The 21,519-nt window shown below is 39.3% G+C and overlaps 1 protein-coding gene across 1 annotated transcript in view; it reads left to right on the top strand.

Moving 5' to 3' along the window:
- RELN (reelin) overlaps positions 1–21,519 on the top strand; it is a 517,734-nt gene that overhangs the window by 453,432 nt on the left and 42,783 nt on the right. The window contains exons 43-46 of the mRNA XM_027123841.1: positions 919–1,066; positions 3,329–3,587; positions 4,446–4,695; positions 8,687–8,855. Of these exons, the coding sequence (XP_026979642.1) occupies positions 919–1,066; positions 3,329–3,587; positions 4,446–4,695; positions 8,687–8,855 (826 nt within the window). The remainder of the gene's footprint in view (positions 1–918; positions 1,067–3,328; positions 3,588–4,445; positions 4,696–8,686; positions 8,856–21,519) is intronic.

The following is a 21,519-nucleotide window of genomic DNA, read 5'->3' as shown; positions in this document are numbered from 1 at the left end:
CTATGGAATATTATTCAGCCATAAAAAGGAATGAAATACTAATACATACTATAATATAGATGAACCTCGAAAACATTATACTAAGAGAAAGAAGTCAGACACAAAAGGCCACATGTCATGATCCCATTTTTATGAAACACAAAATAGGCAAATCCACAGAGACAGAAAGATTAGTGGTTACCAGTGGCTGGGTGAGGGGGAAATGGGCAGTAACTGCTTAATGGGTACAAGGTTTTCTTTATGGTGATGAAAAAATTCTTGGAGCTAGTTAGCACAACACAACGTGGTTTTACAACATTGTGAATGTATTGAAAGCCATTGAATCATTAATTTTAAAATAGTAAAAATGGCAAAATTTATGTCATATGCATTTTACCACAATCAAAAAAGTAAATTAGATCTAAGGTGAATATCTAAAGAGATTGGCAAGCTGGTTTTGAAAGACATTATTTAATAGGAAATATTAAATTATACTGAAATTTCTCCCATTAAATTTGTGTTTTTTAAAACATTATATAACACTGGCCTGATACTGTCCTCTCAGTAGCAAGGACACAGTAAAGAGACCAGTGGAAAGGTCTCATTACCCTTTTTAAATTTTGGGCTGAACCACTCTGACTAGCCAGTGTCTTGTTTTGCAGTGCAGAGGAGCAGAAAGAGGGAACAATTTGGCTGGACCGTAGATACTCAGGAAAAGGCCTCCGCCTTCTGTCATGTGGACCCTTAAATCATACAGCCAACATTAAACAGTTCAGACAAGCTAAAATGTTGAAGAGACTTCTTATCCCCAAAATATATGACTTCAATATTCATGACTTCATATTTTAAAACTGCACAAAGCACTTACTAAATTCCTTTAAAAAAATAATATGACTGTATTTGGGGTCATAGGTAAACCACATTTTCCACTTTTTTCAGGTCAGCTAGAATCTGATAGATTCTTATTAATGAGTGGTGGAAAGCCATCTCGGAAGTGTGGAATCCTTTCCAGTGGAAACAACCTCTTTTTCAATGAAGATGGCTTACGCATGTTGATGACACGAGATCTGGATTTATCACATGCTAGGTAATCATTTTTAAATGCTGTTGAAGAGCCACCTTGTAATATAAAGTAGCAGAACATAATCAAATCAGAAAGAAACAGAGATCTCAAGGACAAGGCCTTCCATTGTAAATGCTGAGCTTCTCTCTTGTCAAAGACTCCATTAAGACACAATTTATATAATTTCCATTCTAAAACTGAGAGAGATTTGAACAATAACTGGATCAGAAATGAAACACAGCTAAACGGACAGAGGTTTATACCTGGTCTTCTACATGGTGGATGACCAGGAAATGACAACGTTTAACTCACTTTAACTTCAAGAAAGTAATGTTACATCTTTATCCACCTTCTACAGAATACATTTCATTAGCACTTGGACTATGTAGAATTTCTTTACCATTCTTAGGAGAAAGCTTAATTGAAATATAATACATGCACAAATTATTCACAGTTAATTTTATATCCACTAGCAATTTAAGAACATCTAAAGTGTAGCCTTATTGTTTATAAGCATTTCTTTCCAATGATTTGCTCATACATTCAAAGCACTCATTTTCTAAATTGAGCACAGTCACTCAGAAACAAACATTTTAAACTGGCTCAGAGGATTATGTCCTGTCAAGATGTGTATCCCTTGATCATTTGATGAGCCAAAAACTTAGCCAGTAAAATAGAAAATACAGTTTAACATGTATAAAATGGAACCCTGACCTATTTTTGCCAGTGAACAAAGAAATCATGTTTCATCTTTTGAAACATTTCAGAGTATCTTAACATACACTGTAACATATTTATCCTCTTCTTCCTCCTAAATCTTTCATTTATTGAATTATAAATTTGATCATGCTTCATAGAAAATACAACTCTTATCTATGAGACAATAATTTTACAGTTATAGAAAGCAAGATTTTATTTATCTCCATCCTATTTTAATGCACGTAGTTTGTTTCTCTTTATTTAAGATTTGTCATTGGCAGCTGAGTTCTCTAATTTAGAAATTATTAGATTTTTCCAAATAATTCTAACATGGTTTATCTATAAATTAATATAACCATTTTCCCAATACAAGTAGACAATGTGCTAAAAGTGTTTCTCTGTAAATGATTATTGTTTTTATAGATATAAACTTCACAAGGCACTAACCATGTATTTTTGTCATTAATCCAATGTTAAAAGCTCCATTATTTATCTCATCTCAGTAGCATGCTGTATAAGATTTGCATATATTGACCTCCATATAAAATCCCAATTTTCTCAGGGTTATGAGGTAAATGAATGCCCAGTTAGTGGAGATGGGGGAGGGGAGGAACCCATGAAGAGTGCATGATTTTATATATGGAACTGCTAACTTTTATTGTAAGCCCCAATATATTTCATATGTTTGACACGCATCCATAATTGGGTATGTGTGTTGGGTTGCATGTGAAATTCATTCTGCATTACCAGCTAGCACAGCGGCCAGACCAGGCACCAGCAGCTCGCCTGCCAAAGATAACATGTGAGCTGGTTTTCATTGGCACCCCAGCTGGTTGCTGCCACTCTGTCCACCTCCCTGCCAGCTGGGAAGATTGCCACTGGCTGACTGCCACAGTTCTCGATGGCCAGTATCATCCATCCCAGACCCAGCAACAGTCAGAGCCTGGCACAGCCCACCACCACCACCACCCCACAGTCATGCTCTCCTGCCCCTGGCGCAAAAGACAGAAAAGAGGCTCAGGTTTGACACACCTCTTGCAAAAGATGCCTGGCCTCTCACAGGGAGGTGCTACAACTGGTGAATTTAAATGTGTCTCACAAAACCAACAATATGAGATCTGGAAAACTACTGGTAGAACCAGGGAATGGATGATTTTGCCAATAAACGGCATAAACTACATTGATTACTTTCTTCCAGTTTCAGGTACTAAGGACAAGGATACGAATTTATCTTGAATAGATAGCAATAGACACTCCCAAACTTGGACAGCCTTTGGACCCCTCCCATCTTCTTATAGAATAGCCAGAGGGTGCAGTGAATGCTCACTTCCCTCAGACTCTCCCCTCTGGAGGAGTGCCAAATATAAATATGGGTACAGAATACCCTTTTTCAGACTTCACATTGTATTAACTCCCTTTCACATTAAAAAGGGAAGTCAGGCTTTGAAACAATTGCTTCCGGCGTTCGTTAAATCATGATATTCGTTAAAGCTATACATTCCCCCTATTATCCTGTGCACTTGTCTTTTGTTAATGGTGTGAATTTTCACTCAAGTAAAAGTCTACAGTAGATTTTACTCGTATCAGATTTGTGCAGTTCTTCATGAGACTGGGATGTGGTAAAGGTGTTCCAGACCCCAGGAGCCAACCTGTACTTCTACAATATTCTCTCAATGGTGGCCTCTCGTGGAGTCTCCTTCAAGAGTTCCTTTTCAGCAACTCCAGCAACGTGGGCAGGTACATAGCCCTGGAGATACCTTTGAAAGCCCGTTCTGCTTCTACACGTCTCCGCTGGTGGCAACCATCTGAAAATGGGCACTTCTACAGTCCCTGGGTAATCGACCAGGTCAGTCCCTTCAGGATTAACTGTTACAATGTTGTCACTTGAGCTAAATATGGCTTTAGAAAGCAGTTAGTCCAACCCCTCGCTCAGTAGAGGAAGCCCAGTACCCACAGTTGGGTGACTTACCCAAGGGCACACGGCTAGATTAGATGTGGCATTTAGGTTCCTTTCATTCTCTATTCCTTCAACTGCCTGAGCCTATAAAAACAAACGACGCAACAGAAGGCCCAGGTTCTGCTCATAAGAGGATTCTGCCATATGGATAGAGGGACCTTATCAAGCGTGATACAAGGCTATAATTCTCTGAAAAGGAAAATGTGCAAATTAGCATTGGTGCCACATGCAGTAGTTGCCCAATCCTCTTTCCTAGCCTTTAAAGAAAAAATAAATAAATGTCCCTGACATCCTTATGGACAGTTCTAAAGGATCTTCATACATAATAATACGCATATCAAAAAGAACTCAGAGAACCTCTTAACAGACGGTAGAATCCATGCAAAGAATTGGAACTGAAATGCCTTAGGGTACTACTGTCCTTAAATAGAAACTTTACATGGAAAATAATGTAAGCCAAACATTGTGTTCCCAGTTTGGGTACGTGTAGTTTCCAAAGGCACAATTTGGCCCATGAAGGCTGTGAATGGTTTTGTCAGTCTTTCGATTTGTTTCTGTAGCTTTTTGCCAGGTGGGCAAGCAGACCACAGAAACAGGAACATGCTGAAAGGCCCTCTAACATTAAGCTTGCTGTATGACGCCAGTTCTGAGCGATCTGACAGATAAAAACAAACAAACAAAAAGAAACGAACTTTCTCCTATCTCGAAACCAAACTGAAAAGTTGTGTTTTAAAACATATATTTCAGATTCTTATTGGAGGAAATATTTCTGGTAATACAGTCTTGGAGGATGATTTCACAACTCTGGACAGTAGGAAATGGCTGCTTCACCCCGGAGGCACCAAGATGCCTGTGTGTGGCTCTACTGGTGATGCCCTAGTCTTCATCGAAAAGGCCAGCACCCGTTATGTGGTCACCACAGACATTGCTGTGAACGAGGATTCATTCCTACAGATAGATTTTGCTGCCTCCTGCTCGGTCACAGACTCTTGTTATGGTAAGTATTCCCTTTCCAGGTAGAGGGACAGAGAAGTGTAAATGGCCATCCAAGGCTGCCTCTGTCAAAGGACTATACTACACCTCCAAGAAGTCTGTAAGTAAAACACAAGTGTGCTTTCGGTCAGAACCTAACTGCATTCTTGAAAATGCTGTGTGTAAATTGAGTTTTAGACGTTTATTTTTTAAAACCTCAGAATGTGAGCTTATTTTTAAGCATATGTCCATGAAGACTTCTTTTTTTTATAAACAATAGCCCCCAATTTATCTCCATTTATAAATCCAGATTTTTTAAGGATCATATTTACAGAATAAAGGGTTCTCGTCATATAGAGAATGTCAGAATAAGCAATAGGATTTACACATACATTTGTATTTACATGGGTTTTAATTCATAGGGCTTTAGATTAGTCCAGTTATTGTCTCCTTTCCATCTCCCAGGAATCATGAAATTTTGTTGTTCCTATTTTGTCTGATACTTTCTGCCACCATGGGTCATAGCATATTCTAAACCACCGTGATTGTGACCAGTTTGCATCTTCTAGGTTATGCATACCTTACGCGTGCACGCGCACGCGCACACACACACACACACACACACACACACACACACACACGAGCCTATCTTAGGAGCTTTAAAAACTGACATCTCTGCATACTTGGACCCTTCACTGGAATTTGCAGATCTGTCAGGATTCTGGGGACCTTCTGGTCTTGCATCACCCTGTATCACTATTCTTCCAAGAGATCCAAACTAGAATGTTCACACTAGCATGTTTTAGATTCTTGCGGTCCAAAATCTGGAGAACTTGGTTACTTCCAAGGTCCTGCAAAATCCAGATTTTTCGTATTTCCATTAGTCTGAATTTAATGGACAGATCTAAGAAGGAAGCCCAGAAGAACTCTTTCTACTTCAGACTCAATCCGTCAACACTAAACTAGTCAGTAAAGGTGGAACTTGGAAAAGTATAAGGTACACAGCCTGTCTTCACTAGGTACAGTCTAGTTGAGGGGATACTTCAGAAAGTGAGTCCAATAAATGACTAAATCCAGTGCTGTATGGAGTGGTACTAATGCAAATGTAATGAGAGTTCAGCCGAGGAAGAGATTACCAATGGATGGCCAGTCCAAGAAGTTTGGGAAGATTTCACAAAGAAGCTAAGTCTCAAGTGGGCATTGATGGTTGGAGTGAATCTGAAGGGTGAATGGGGAAGAGAGGACACCCCAGGCTGGGCTGGCAGCATAAAGCGGGGATTCTCCTGGTCCATGGGTAAACCATGAGCAGACCAGCCTGAACAGATAATATTTGCATCTAACGGAGGAGAGTAGAGTGCTAATTTTGAAAATAGATAGGGACTTCAGGGTCCTAGACACCCACTCCCTCATTAGCATAGGAAGTCAGCTAGAGACCAGGGAGGTGAGTTATGACATGGTCAGCATGCAGCAGAACCAGGACTGAAACTCTGCCTTCATAAGCCCAGTCACATGTGCTTTCTTCTATAGGCTGGGTAAACCTCTTGAAAAGATGGAACTGAATAAAAAAACGAAAGAGGAAAGTGGCCAAGAAGAGTAGGCAGCAAATTAAGAAGGGCATTAAAAGGCAGGCACAGGAATTTGTGCTTGACAAGGTCATGAATAAGAGGGCACAGGGCTTCCCTGGTGGCACAGTGGTTGAGAGGCCGCCTGCCGATGCAGGGGACACGGGTTCGTGCCCCAGTCCGGGAAGATCCCACATGCCACGGAGCGGCTGGGCCCGTGAGCCATGGCCGCTGAGCCTGCACGTCCGGAGCCTGTGCTCCGCAACAGGAGAGGCCACAACAGTGAGAGGCCCGCGTACTGCAAAAAAAAAAAAAAGAGAGGGCACAAGTGCAGGGGAGTGGCATGGTGGGTTTTAGGGAGATTAGCCCAGGAGCCAATGAAGGTGGGTAGAGAAGAATCCCAACAAAAAAGTGTCAGTGGTTGTCTCTGTAGGAAGTGATGAAAACCTGAATTACGTGGCATGAAGAGAAAGGGCATGGATAAAACTAGTTTGAGACACTGCAAACCAAAAGGAAAGAAGCAGCAAACCTCAAAAACAGGTGACATGTTGAACATAGAGGGTAAAGAAGAAAGGAGTAAAATTTCTAAAATAATTTCTAAATTCTGAACCCAGAATACTAGTGCAAAAGCATTGACACTGATAGCATTTGGTAGTTAAGAAGAGATGTTTATTTATGAGGGACAATGAGTCTTTCTCTAGTTTGGTGAAAACAGTTTTAAGTGGTGGTATCCTTTAGTGCGGAGGGCTTGCAGTGTAGAAAGCAGGAACTTTGTCTATAGTGTGCATCACGGTATGCCAGCATCCAGGACAATGCCAGGCTGAATAAACATTTGCTGAATGAATAAAATCAATTTTGAGACGTAAAATTGGGAGATTTGGGCACAGAGATAACAGTTGAAGCCCAAGGAAGATAGGTGTAGAATAGAAGGCCAGAAATGGAGTCCGGAAAGATGCCCATAGCTGGGCTAGTTAGCACAGAAGTCAGAGGGAAATAAGACAGGAGATTCAGAATAATGTCCTCCAAACGAAAGGAAAGTTTCAAGAACCAGGGAGTCATCAATAATGTCCAAGGCTGTAGGGAGGGCAAGAACAATGAAGACTGAGACAGGCCATTGTATTTAACTAGAAAAGGCCACTAGGAAACTTAGGCCACCAAGACCAGTGAGTGGTCCCACGCTGGCTGCATGGGAGAATCCCCTGGGAAACTTAAAAGCTCCCAGTACCTTGGCCTGCCCCACAAGAGTGAAATCCCAATCTCTGCAGGTGGGACTTTGGCATCAGTAGTTTCTAAAGGTACCCAGGCGATTTCAGTGTGCAGCCAAGACTGAGAATCATGGTCTTAGGAAATTTCAGTAGGGAGGTATGGGCTGAAGTAGTTTATAAAGTCTTGAGAAGGGACCAGAGAGAGAAATATAAAACATAGCATATAGGTTGAATGTTTTGGAAGAAGAGAAAGGAAAGAAAGAAATCTCTTTCCATAAGACCCACAGCCTGACTTCCTGCTTTGGCACGAACTACATGGCCTTCAGCTCCCTCTTTATGCTTCTCTGATTTCCCAGTATATTCCATAACACAGCAAAGCAGGATATATAAGCAAAAGAGATTTGTCAATTTCTTTTTTTTTTCTTTTTTTTTTTTTTTTTTTGCGGTACACGGACCTCTCACTGTTGTGGCCTCTTCCGTTGCGGAGCACAGGCTCCGGATGCACAGGCTCAGTGGCCATGGCTCACGGGCCCAGCCGCTCCACGGCATGTGGGATGTGGGATATTCCCGGACTGGGGCACGAACCCCTGTCCCCTGCATTGGCAGGCGGACTCTCAACCACTGCGCCACCAGGGAAGCCCGATTTGTCAATTTCTTAGGAGTTTCACCTATACTAGAGAAAGTTTGGCATAAGTTGGTCAGGATCCCTATAGAATGCTTAAATTTTGAGAAGCCTGCTCAATATTTTTAACTATTTAAAAAGTAGTCATTATAACATATGGTTATTACGTTCTGTATTTGTATGTTAACCTTTAAATAAACAAAATATAGTTATTATAATACATAAATTATATCTAATTTATATAATGTATTTATACAATATATATCCTATAACTATTAGATTAAATAATAAATATATATAAATTATAACTATTATTATTATTGCTTTAACTGCATGTGAAGCAATAGATTTGTTAGAATTGTTCTGAAAATTTCGCAATTAAAAAGTGATTCAGGAAAATTTACTTTATGTTTCACTTGATCATATCCCCTTAACAGAAAAATTATTTTAATATGGGAAGTTAAAAATAATCACTAGTAATATACAGAGGAAAAAATAACACCAGGAAATACATTTGGGGAAAATCAAATGATATTTGATTGAAATTAAAACATGAAAACATAAGTAATTATGGTTCCTGGATCTGCAGGTGTGTATTTCTAACCAGAATAATGCTTCCTGTTTCAGCTATTGAGTTGGAATACTCAGTAGACCTTGGATTGTCATGGCACCCACTGGTAAGGGACTGTCTGCCTACCAATGTTGAATGCAATCGCTATCACCTGCAGCGGATCCTGGTGTCAGATACTTTCAACAAATGGACCAGAATTACTCTGCCTCTCCCACCGTACACCAGGTATGGATGTTTCTGCATGTAGTGAACCCGAATGTGATATAATTTGGCATGTCCAATTTCAGCAAAGTTTAAATTAGTTACATGAGATTTTGTTACTTGTTGATGATATTGCTATGCATGAATTATTAAAGTGACCTTAATACGTAAAAAAGAAACCAGTTTTTGTGGTGACATTGTCCTGTGTTTTCCCTAAATCCAGGCCTTTTCTGACTTTTAACTCTAATATTTTTTTAAATGGCATATGAAAGGAAATAGTGGCCAGCTCAATGAGCTTCTCCAACTTAAGTCACTAGGCCAAGAACAAGTCTTAATGGATTTAAATGGAGTCTATTTTCTGTCAGTCAGACTATTGTAAATATAGCAGTGAGTGGTATCATATAAACGGATGTAGCATAAAAATGTGTATTAAAATTACTGTCTGCTTTTGAAATTTTATTTTGAACAGTATCTTGAGAATTATCACCTGGAATGTACTTTTATGTGAAAAACAATTGTAAATGCTCCTTCGTTGTGTCTTTAAGAAATGACAGTGTCTTAATAAAACTGCCTGGTAGATGCTGGTAGAGAAGTTAAGTCTAAACTATCTGTGTATTTGCGCTCCTGCTTGAGTAAAGCAGAGAACTCACCTTGCCTAGTGGGATAGTGTTACATGCCTCTCTCTCTTCTCACCATCTAAGTAGAAAATGGTAATCAGTTGCTGCCGTTAAGAAAGAAGCAAAGCCAGCAATGCAGTCTGTGGAACAGGAGTTATAGTTTGGGCTCATTATTGTTCTCTCACCTCCCCACAAATGAAGAATGAATAAATCTTCCTAGCAAATGATCGTAAAATTCAGCCGTTCATCTAGGACTTAACTTTTCCTGGGATTATCATAAATGGGATGGGTTCACTTACTAACAGCCTAGGGCTCCTGTACAATTGCTGGCTCAGGGGTGCAAGACTATATCAACTGTCAGCAGAGTTGCCAAGTTTAAATGAGATACGTGAGATTTTGTTGCTCGTTAAAGGTATTGCCATGCATGAATTATTAAGGTGATCTTAATAAGTAAAATAGAAAAAAAAAACTCTATTAAGGTGGTAGTCTTTTAAGTCATTATGAATTCTGTGAATTATTACCCAGCAACATGGTAGCATTTTGCAAGCAAACGACATTCTAAGATATACTCCAGCTTGTTATTATGCCCTTGAGTCTTTTACTCAAGAAAAATAATTAATTCTCATCTTTTAATCTATCTTTTGTCTCTTACACATACCCATAAAAATTTTGACCCTTTCAAATGATATTTTAAAAATCTGATGAGCATGCATTTCATCTTGTAATCATATTGAAAATGTGCAGTTTGTTTATTATATTACCCTGAAAGTTCATGTTGTACAATGGTCTTAAAGGCAACACTGCTTTATAACAAGGCCCTTTGGGTAATTCAGAAAGAAACGAGCATGGCTGGAACCCAAGCCAGACCCCCTTCTAACTGTGCTTTGCCATGGGCCAAAGATCATTAGAACAATGTGCCAGACTCAGAGCACTTTGCCTCAAACTCAAGATAGCTAATCTATACTATATCTGCTCTTTCATCCAGTTGCTTTTTAAGTGCGGTGCTTCCTTATTCTGAGTTGAACTTACTGCCTCAACATCTGCAAAATACTGGGACATCAGTGTTTATGTCATCTGCCAGGACAGAATTGAGGATTTTAGTTTGTAGTTCTTCGCTATAAACAAACATGATGCTGACAACTTAAAGCTATGAGCTAAGTAGGAATTAGGAGTGACTGTGACAATGTGCCAATTGTAGTTTGTCCGCTCACTTATCATGTGACCACAGAGCTAGGCTCTCAGTATTGTTGGCACAGTGGTGGAAACAGTCAACCGAGGTTGGGTGTCCACAAATTGACATCAAACCATTAACCAAACTGAAATGACTAGTAGTCATCAGTAGTGATTATTCATGCATTAAACCGTTCATTAAACAAGTATTTTTTAAGTATTTCATTATTACCTAGGTCCGTGTGAGAGGCTGAACTTAGCCCCGCCTCAAGGAACTTTTAGTCTAGTGCGAGAAAGATGTATTAACCAGAAATCACTAGTAATCAGAGAAGTAAATATGAAATTCAACTCTGATAACTGATGGAGGATACTTGCATGGTGCTAAGAGATTATACATCATAGAGAGATTTGTCTTGGTCAAGAAGGTCAAGGAACACTTTCTTGAGAAAATAATTGTAGTGTGATGTGAAGGAAGGATACAAGTTAACTAGGAGAAGGGGAAGGGGAAGGGTGTTCCAGGTAAAGATAACACCCTGTAGTAGGAGGAAACAGGCATATTTGAGATGCTGATAGAATGGATCAGACACCAAGAGAGAAAGTGAAGTGAGGTGTAAGATGGTGTCAGACCATGGAGAGTCGGTCATACTAAAGATTTAGGGGTTTGTTGGACTTCCCTGGTGGTGCAGTGGTTAAGAATCCGCCTGCCAATGCAGGGGACATAGTTTCGAGCCCAGGAAGATCCCACATGCCGTGGAGCAGCTAAGCCTGTGTGCCACAACTACTGAGCCTGCTCTCTAGAGCCCATGAGGCACAAACAAAGGAAGCCCGCGCACCTAAAGCCCGTGCTCTGCAGCAAGAGAAGCCACTGCAATGAGAAGCCCGCGCACCACAACGAAGAGTAGACCCCGCTCGCCACAACTAGAGAAAGCCCGTGTGCAGCAACAAAGATACAACACAGGCAAAAATCAATTAATTAATTAAAAAAAAAGATTTAGGGGTTTGTTATATGGATGCTGGAAGCCTGCTAAAATGCTTGGGGATGGGGAGACATGATCAGATTTGCATTCAGAAAAGCTTATTCTAACTGGAGAACAAATTGGGGAGGATAAGAGTAGATGTAAGGAGGCCCTTAAAGAGACAGTGACTGCTGGTAGCTTAGACTAAGATGTGGCAGACATGAAGAGAAGTGAAGAAGTTCAAGAGAAATGGAGGCAATAAAATTGAGCTTAATGATGAAAGGCATGTGGGACAGTGAAGGAAGGGGCAATGTTGAAGATGACTCCCTGGTCTCTGAGTTGCAAAACTGAACGGATGCTGGTGCTTTTCATCAGGAAAGCAACAGTGAGACTAAACACAAGATATATCACACTGTGCTCCAGACATTGCTCTGTTGAAACCTAAATAAATTGGGGTAGATAGAACCATAGTCTCTAATCCTCCCCATTTACACTGGTGAAGTTAGATCTTCGTGAAAGAAAGAAAGAAAAGAAAAAGACCAGAAAGTATTGCAGTTTAGTGGAGGGCTCCCACTTTTCAGCCCTGTGAGCTTCTAAGCAAGTCATTTCACGTCCCTAAGCTTAAGTTTCCTTATCTGAAAAATGAAGATATTTTTTACCATATAAAAAGCTAATCAATGTGCCTGGAAGTGTTTGGGACATTGTAAACATTTACTAAATGGTAAGTCGTTTTTACTTTTATGAGTTAACTACATAATCACATTTGTTAACCATAGCTCAAATGTAGTACCAGACTTCAGTCAGACTAAGAAGTCGTCCTCAGTTAACTTAACAAGAGTGAGCCCATAGTAATGGTAGGACGCTATCTTAAGTTTCTGCCCTGGAGGAGGTTACAATCTGATTATGGGAAAATAAACAACTTAAAAATAATACATGCTGAGTAAAATTTAGAGCTTCACTGAGGAATGGGCTGGAAATGCTGTAGGTATTGAGAGATGGGAGACAGTGTTGAATGCCAGAGTTAGGGATTTGAGAAAAGATGGACCCTGGCCTCAAAGGATGGCTAGGACTTAGGTGGGTAAGGAAAAGAACATCCTAAATTAGGGGAACAACGTGAACAGGGCACGTGAGTCTGGGAGAAGCACAGAGGTTGCTGATTTAAGAGGGAGCTCGTATCTGTAAGTTATGGGAAGTTGTTTGTTAGCAGAGTTGGGGTAATTTATAGTAAGCATTGAAGCAAGGCAAAGGGGTTTAGACTTGTAGGGAAAATGAACTGTGGTGAGTTTTGAGCTGAGACTAATTCTTCCAAGAAAAAAAAATTGGGAGAAAAGAGAGACTCAAGTAGGAGAAAGACAAAGGTATTGTGATAATGACTGTACATAGTAACAAGGATCTGGGGTACAGCTAACATGAGGGGGATGAAGTAGATATTATAGGACATTTCAGAGAAAGAATTGATAAAACTCAGTCACTAACTTCTTCTCCCTTGCACACATCAAAAGATGACTTTAAAGTTTGAAGCCTGAGAAAGTGGTGAGAAGAAGAGAGGAGTGAGCTGAAGCTGATTCCAGGAAGGACAGTGCAGCAGATTTAATCAAAAGATGCTGAATTAAATGTGATGGAAATATCCTTTTGACAGAGCTATGAAGACTGGAGCCCAGGGGAAGATAATAAACCTTGAAGGCGTGAACATAGAGGTCATAGGCAATGCTGTAAAACTGCAGCAGCTTTCCAGAGGAGAGCATTTAAAAAGAAAGGATCCCTAAATTTAATAGCAGAATGAGTGGAAATAGCTATTAGAGGAACCAGGAGGATGCAGTCAAGGGGGAAGGAGAATCAGAATAAAGTGGTATCCAAAAGCCAAGTGAAAATAGAATATCAAGCAGGGATAGATCAAATCAGTGACAAATGCTACATAGAGTCAAGAAGAAGAAAGTTTCACAATAAATTTACTAGAGTTTTCAATAAGGAGATAGTCAATGACCTTCAAAAGAACAGTTTCAGTGAGATACTGGAAATAAATACAGCTTGTCTGGTGCCAGAGCCCATGGGCTTAACCACTGTATTAGTACTACATCTTTATTGCTTGCCTAAGAGATATGGTCCGAGAAGAAATAGAAAGGGAGGATGCCAGGCGTTCTTGAAAAAGGCTGAAAAAAATAGGAAGATGCCAAAATCAATTTCATAGCCCCTACTCTGAATATGCCTCCTTCTCCTCCTTTACTAACCCCAGACCTAAAAATAAAAGGTGACTCAAGTGGCATCGTTCTTGAAATGTCACCTGAGAACCAGAGTGAGTCAGTGGAAGGGCAGGTAACCCAAATCCACCAAGAAAGGTGGGGTGTGGGAGCTGCCACTGGAAGGCTCAGGTGTGACTTGGCTATTTAAAGTCACAGTTTGAAAATGATCCATTCTCTTCTACTGGCCCTAATGACCTGGCCGATACCACTGGCTTTAAAGATTAACTACTACACTTTGGAAGCCAGGTGGTTTTAGCCACAGCACAGAAGCTATTCCATGTGTGCAGGAAGTTTAAAGGAATGGTGATAAGCTCAAGAAGGGGCAAAAAGATTGTGGAAGGACTGGAGTGATGGAATGGGGTTGGAGGAGTCTGTACCTTTTGGCAGGTAAACAAATTTAGAGTAGGAGGAGATATTTCAATGATATTCCCTACTACTGTAACTGCAAAGAAAAGGTCTTATTCTAAGAAAACCAAATAACTAAACATAATATTTATTGGGTTAATCATGGAGAAATAGTCAAGGGAATTACAAGTTCTTTTTTTTTTTAGCCATTTATTTAATTAACAAAACGAGAGAAAGAAAAACACATTCCAAAGTTAAAATGCTGATGAATGACAGAAAATTCACACTGAATCACCAGCTTCTATGTTGTCTAATGTTGTCCTTTTTTTTTAACATCTTTATTGGAGTATAATTGCTTTACAATGTTGTGTTAGCTTCTGCTGTATAACAAAGTGAATCAGCTATACATATACATATATCTCCATATACCCTCCCTCTTGCGTCTCCCTCCCACCCTCCCTATCCCACACCTCTAGGTGGTCCCAAAGCACCGAGCTGATCTCCCTGTGCTATGCAGCTACATCCCACTAGCTATCTGTTTTACATTTGGTAGTGTATATATGTCCGTGCCACTCTCTCACTTTGTCCCAGCTTACCCTTCCCCCTCCCTGTATCCTCAAGTCCATTCTCTACATCTGTGTCTTTATTCCTGTCCTGCCCCTAGGTTTTTTTTTTTTTTTTCTGTATATATGTGTTAGCATACGGTATTTGTTTTCCTCTTTCTGGCTTACTTCACTCTGTTTGACAGATTCTAGGTCCATCCACCTCATTACAAATAACTCAATTTCGTTTCTCTTTATGGCTAACATTCCATTGTATATATGTGCCACATCTTCTTTATCCATGCATCTGTCGATGGACACTTAGGCTGCTTCCATGTCCTGGCTATTGTAAATAGAGCTGCAATGAACATTGTGGTACATGTCTCTTTTTGAATTATGGTTTTCTCAGGGTATATGCCCAGTAGTGGGATTGCTGGGTCATATGGTAGTTCTATTTTTAATTTTTTAACGAACTTCCATACTGTTCTCCATAGTGGCTGTATCAATTTACATTCCCACCAACAGTAAAAGAGGGTTCCCTTTTCTCCACACCCTCTCCAGCATTTACTGTTTGTAGATTTTTTTGGTGATGGCCATTTTGACTGGTGTGAGGTGATACCTCACTGTAGTTTTGATTTGCATTTCTCTAATGATTAATGATGTTGAGCATCCTTTCATGTGTTTGTTGGCAATCTGTATATTTTCTTTGGAGAAATATCTATTTAGGTCTTCTGCCCATTTTTGGATTGGGTTACTTGTTTTTTTGATATTGAGCTGCATGAGCTGCTTGTATATTTTGGAGATTAATCCTTCATCAGTTGCTTCATTTGCAAATATTCTCTCCCATTATGAGGGTTGTCTTTTCATCTTGTTTATGGTTTCCTTTTCTGTGCAAAAGCTTTTAAGTTTCATTAGGTCCCATTAATTTATTTTTGTCTTTATTTCCATTTCTCAAGGAGGTGGGTCAAAAAGAATCTTGCTGTGATTTATGTCATTGAGTGTTCTGCCTATGTTTTCCTCTAAGAGTTTTATAGTGTCTGGCCTTACATTTAGGTCTTTAATTCATTTTGAGTTTATTTTTGTGTATGGTGTTAGGGAGTGTTCTAATTTCATTCTTTCACATGTAGCTGTCCAGTTTTCCCAGCACCACTTATTGAAGAGGCTGTCTTTTCTCCATTGTATATTCTTGCCTCCTTTATCAAAAATAAGGTGACCATATGTGCGTGGGTTTATCTCTGGGCTTTTTATCCTGTTTTTGTTTTTGTTTTATCCTATATTTCTGTTTTTGTGCCAGTACCATACTGTCTTGAGTACTGTAGCTTTGTAGTATAGCCTGAACTCAGCCTGATTCCTCCAGCTCCACTTTTCTTTCTCAAGATCGCTTTGGCTATTTGGGGTCTTTTGTGTTTCCATACAAATTGTGAATTTTTTTTGTTGTAGTTCTGTGAAAAATGCCATTGCTGTTTGATAGGGATTGCATTGAATCTGTAGATTTTTTGGGTAGTATACTCATTTTCACAATGTTGATTCTTCCCATCCAAGAACATGGTATATCTCTCCATCTGTTTGTATCGTCTTTAATTTCTTTCATCACTGTCTTACAGTTTTCTGCCTAGAGGTCTTTTGTCTCCTTTGGTAGGTTTATTCCTAGGTATTTTATTCTATTTGTTGCAGTGGTAAATGGGAGTGTTTCCTTAATTTCTCTTTCAGATTTTTCATCATTAGTGTATAGGAATGCAAGAGATTTCTGTGCATTAATTTTGTATCCTGCTACTTTACCAAATTCATTGATTAGCTCTAGTAGTTTTCTGGTAGCATCTTTAGGATTTCTATGTATAGTATCATGTCATCTGTAAACAGTGACAGTTTTACTTCTTCTTTTCTGATTTGTATTCCTTTTTTTGGGGGGGTGGTGTGGACCATGTGTTTTTGTTTGTTTTTTTATTTTTTAACATCTTTATTGGAGTGTAATTGCTTTACAATGGTGTATTCCTTTTATTTCTTTTTCTTCTCTCATTGCTGTGACTAAAACTTCCAAAACTATGTTGAATAATAGCAGTGAGAGTGGGCAACCTTGTCTTGTTCCTGGTCTTAGTGGAAATGGTTTCAGTTTTTCACCATTGAGAATGATGTTGGCTGTGGGTTTGTCATATATGGCCTGTATTGTGTTGAGGTAGTTTCCCTCTATGCCTACATTCTGGAGAGTTTTTATCATAAATGGGTGTTGAATTTTGTTGAAAGCTTTTTCTGCATCTATTGAGATGATCATATGGTTTTTATCCTTCAGTTTGTTTATATGGTTTATCACACTGATTGATTTGTATATTAAAGAATCCTTGCATTTCTGGGATAAACCCCACTTGTCATGGTGTATGATCCTTTAAATGTGCTGCTAGATTCTGTTTGCTAGTATTTTGTTGAGGATTTTTACATCTATGTTCATCAGTGATATTGGCCTGTAGTTTTCTTTTTTTGTGACATCTTTGTCTGGTGTTGGTATCAGGGTGATGGTGGCCTTGTACAATGAGTTTGGGAGTGTTCCTCCCTCTGCTATATTTTGGAAGAGTTTGAGAAGGATAGGTGTTAGCTCTTCTCTAAATGTTTGACAGAATTCGCCTGTGAAGCCATCTGGTCCTGGGCTTTTGTTTGTTGGAAGATTTTTAATCACAGTTTCAATTTCATTACTTAAGATTGGTGTGTTCATATTTTCTACTTCTTCCTGGTTCAGTCTTGGAAGGTTGTGCCTTTCTAAGAATTTGTCCATTTCTTCCAGGTTGTCCATTTTATTGGCATATAGTTGCTTGTAGTAATCTCTCATGATCCTTTGTATTTCTGCAGTATCAGTTGTTACTTCTCCTTTTTCATTTCTATTTCTGTTGATTTGAGTCTTCTCCCTTTTTTTCTTGATGAGTCTGGCTTATAGTTTTATCAATTTTGTTTATCTTCTCAAAGAACCAGCTTTTAGTTTTATTGACCTTTGCTATTGTTTCCTTCATTTCTTTTTCATTTATTTCTGATCTGATCCTTATGCTTTCTTTCCTTCTGCTGATTTTGGGGTTTTTTGTTTGTTTCTCTAATTGCTTTAGGTGTAAGGTTAGGTTGTTTACTTGAGATTTTTCTTGTTTCTTGAGGTAGGATTGTATTGCTATAAACTTCCCCCTTAGAACTGCTTTTGCTGCATCCCATAGGTTTTGGGTCATCGTGTTTTCATTGTCATTTGTTTCTAGGTATTTTTTGATTTCCTCTTTGAGTTCTTCAGTGATCTCTTAGTTATTTAGTATCATATTGTTTACCTCCATGTGTTTCTATTGTAAAATTTTTTTTAGTGTATTTGATATCTACTCTCATAGTGTTGTGGTCGGAAAAGATACTTGATACGATTTCAATTTTCTTAAATTTACTAAGGCTTGATTTGTGACCCAAGATATGATCTATCCTGGAGAATATTCCATGAGCACTTAAGAAGAAAGTTTATTCTGTTGTTTTGGGATGGAATGTCCTATAAATATCAATTAAGTCCATCTTGTTTAATGTATCATTTAAAGCTTGTGTTTCCTTATTTATTTTCATGATCTGTCCGTTGGTGAAAGTAGGGTGTTGAAGTCCCCTACTATGATTATGTTACTGTCAACTTCCCCTTTTATGGATGTTAGCATTTGCCTTATGTATTGAGGTGCTCCTATGTTGGGTGCATAAATATTTACAATTGTTATATCATCTTCTTGGATTGATCCCTTGATCATTATGTAGTGTCCTTCTTTGTCTCTTGTAATAGTCTTTATTTTAAAGTCTCTTTTGTCAGATATGAGAATTGCTACTCCAGATTTCTTTTGATTTCCATTTGCATGGAATATCATTTTCCATCCCCTCACTTTCAGTCTGTATGTGTCCCTAGGTCTTAAGTGAGTCTCCTGTAGACAGCATATATACAGGTCTTGTTTTTTTTTTTTTTTAATAAATCTTACATTTATTTTTTTTTATTTTCTTAGACAGTTATTGGCCTTATACTTCTTAAAGTTTTTTGTCCCCTGAATATTTTAATTAATTTATTTACTTTTGCTGTGTTGGGTCTTCGTTTCTGTGAGAGGGCTATCTCTAGTTGTGGCAAGTGGGGGCCACTCTTCATCGCAGTGCACGGGCCTGTCACTATCGCGGCCTCTCTTGTTGCGGAGCACGGGCTCCAGACGCGCAGGCTCAGTAGTTGTGGCTCACGGGCCTAGTTGCTCCACGGCATGTGGGATCTTCCCGGACCGGGGCCCAAACCCGTGTCCCTGCATCGGCAGGCAGATTCTCAACCACTGCGCCACCAGGGAAGCCCCAGGTCTTGTTTTTGTATCCATTCAGACAGTCTGTGTCTTTTGGTTAGAGCATTTAATCCATTTGCATTTAAGGTAATTATCGACATGTATGTTCCTGTTACCATTTTCTTAATTGTTTTGGGTTTGTTTTTGTAGGTCTTTTCCTTCTCTTGTGTTTCCTGCCTACAGAAGTTCCTTTAGCATTTGTTGTAAAGCTGGTTTGGTGGTGCTGAAGTCTCTTAACTTTTGTTTGTCTGTAAAGGTTTTAATTTCTCCATCAAATCTGAATGAGATCCTGGCTGGGTAGGCTAATCTTGTTTGTAGGTTTTTCCCTTTCATCACTTTAAATATGTCATGCCACTCCTTTCTGGCTTGCAGAGTTTCTGCTGAAAGATCAGCTGTTAACCTTATGGGGATTCCCGTATATGTTATTTGTTGCTTTTCCCTTGCTGCTTTTAATATTTTTTCTTTGTATTTAATTTTTGATAGTTTGATTAATATGTGTCTTGGCGTGTTTCTCCTTGGATTTTCCTGTATGGGACTCTCTACGCTTCCTGGACTTGCTTGACTATTTCCATTCCCATGTTACGGAAGTTTTCATCTATAATCTCTTCAATATTTTCTCAGACACTTTTTCTCTTCTTCTTCTGGGACCCCTATAATTTGAATGTGTTGTGCATTTAGTGTTGTCCCAGAGGTCTCTGAGGCTGTCCTCAATTCCTTTCATTCTTTTTTCTTTATTCTGCTCTGCAGTAGTTATTTCCACTATTTTATCTTCCAGGTCACTTATCTGTTCTTCTGCCTCAGTTATTCTGCTACTGATTTCATTTTTAATTTCATTTATTGTGTTGTTCATCATTGTTTGTTTGCTCTTTAGTTTTTCTAGGTCCTTGTTAAATGTTTCTTGTATTTTCTCCATTCTGTTTCCAAGATTTTTGATCATCTTTACTATCATTACTCTGAATTCTTTTTCAGGTAGACTGCCTATTTCCTCTTCATTTATTTGGTCTGGTGGGTTTTTACCTTGCTCCTTCATCTGCTGCATGTTTCTCTGTCTTCTTATTTTGTTTAACATACTGTGTTTGGGGTCTCCTTTTCACAGGCTGCAGGTTCATAGTTCCCATTGTTCTTGGTGTCTGTCCCCAGTGGGTGAGGCTGCTTCAGTGTCTTGTGTATGCTTCCTGGTGGGGGGGGACTGGTGTCTGTGTTCTGGTGGGTGGGGCTGGATCTTGTCTTTCTCGTGGGTAGGGCCACCTCATGCTAGGCAGCTCTGCCATCTCCCAACTACTAGGAAGATCTCCCCCACCTTTAACAGTCATCAAATCACTGCCATCTCCACCGCTGACCCCCAGCCCCTGCCCAACCACTCTCAAGACGTCTCCTATTTGATTCTTTCTGGCCACCTTTATTGCTGCCAATTAAACATTCTTTCAGTAAAGGTTTATGAAGCCCCATCTATAGGAGTCACCAACAGTAAAATGGTAAGTAAGGAGAATAATCCAACAGAGGCAACTATGCATAAATAGGCACTTTTATTAAAACGTGATAAGAGCTTTAATAAAAGGTGATGGATTTGTCAGAATGGCCATCATCGAAAAGTCTACAAATAATAAATGCTGGAGAGGATGTGGAGAAAAGGGGACCCTCCTACATTGTCAGTCGGAATATAAATTGGTGCAGCCACTATGGAGAACAGTATGGAGTTTCCTTAAAGAACTAGAAACAGAGCTACCATGTGATCCAGCAATCCTACTCCTGGGCATATATCTGGAAAAGACAAAAACTCTAATTCAAAAAGATACGTGCACCCTAATGTTCATAGCAGCACTGTTAAAATAGCCAAGGCATGGAAGCAACCTAAATGCTCATCGACACATGAATAGATGAAGAAGATGTTATATATATATATATATATATATATATACACACACACAATGGGATATTACTCAGCCATAAAGAAGAATGAAATAATGCCATTTGCAGCAACATGCATGGACCAGAAGATTATCATACTAAGTGAAATATGTCAGAAAGAGAAAGACAAATATCATATGGTATCACTTATATGTGGAATCTTAAAAAATGATACAAATGAACTTATTTACAAAACAGAAATAAACTCACAGACATAGAAAACAAATTTATGGTTATAAAAGGGAAAGGGAGGGGGGAGAGATAAGTTAGGAATTTGGGAGTAACAGATACACACTACTATATATAAAATAGATTTTTAAAAGTACCTACTGGGGCTTCCCTGGTGGCGCAGTGGTTGAGAGTCCGCCTGCTGATGCAGGGGACACGGGTTCATGCCCCGGTCCAGGAAGACCCCACATGCTGTGCAGCGGCTGGGCCTGTGAGCCATGGCCTCTGAGCCTGCGCGTCCTGAGCCTGTGCTCCGCAATGGGAGAGGCCACAACAGTGAGAGGCCCGCATACCGCAAAAAAAAAAAAAAGTACCTACTGTATAGCACAGGAAACTGTAGTCAATATCTTATAATAAACTATAATGGGAAAGAATATG

The sequence above is a fragment of the Aethalodelphis obliquidens genome, unplaced genomic scaffold, assembly GCF_003676395.1.
Source record: "Aethalodelphis obliquidens isolate GAN/ISIS:26980383/991018 unplaced genomic scaffold, ASM367639v1 scaffold27, whole genome shotgun sequence".
NCBI lineage: Eukaryota > Metazoa > Chordata > Mammalia > Artiodactyla > Delphinidae > Aethalodelphis > Aethalodelphis obliquidens.
This window is presented reverse-complemented; position numbering and strand designations above follow the sequence as displayed.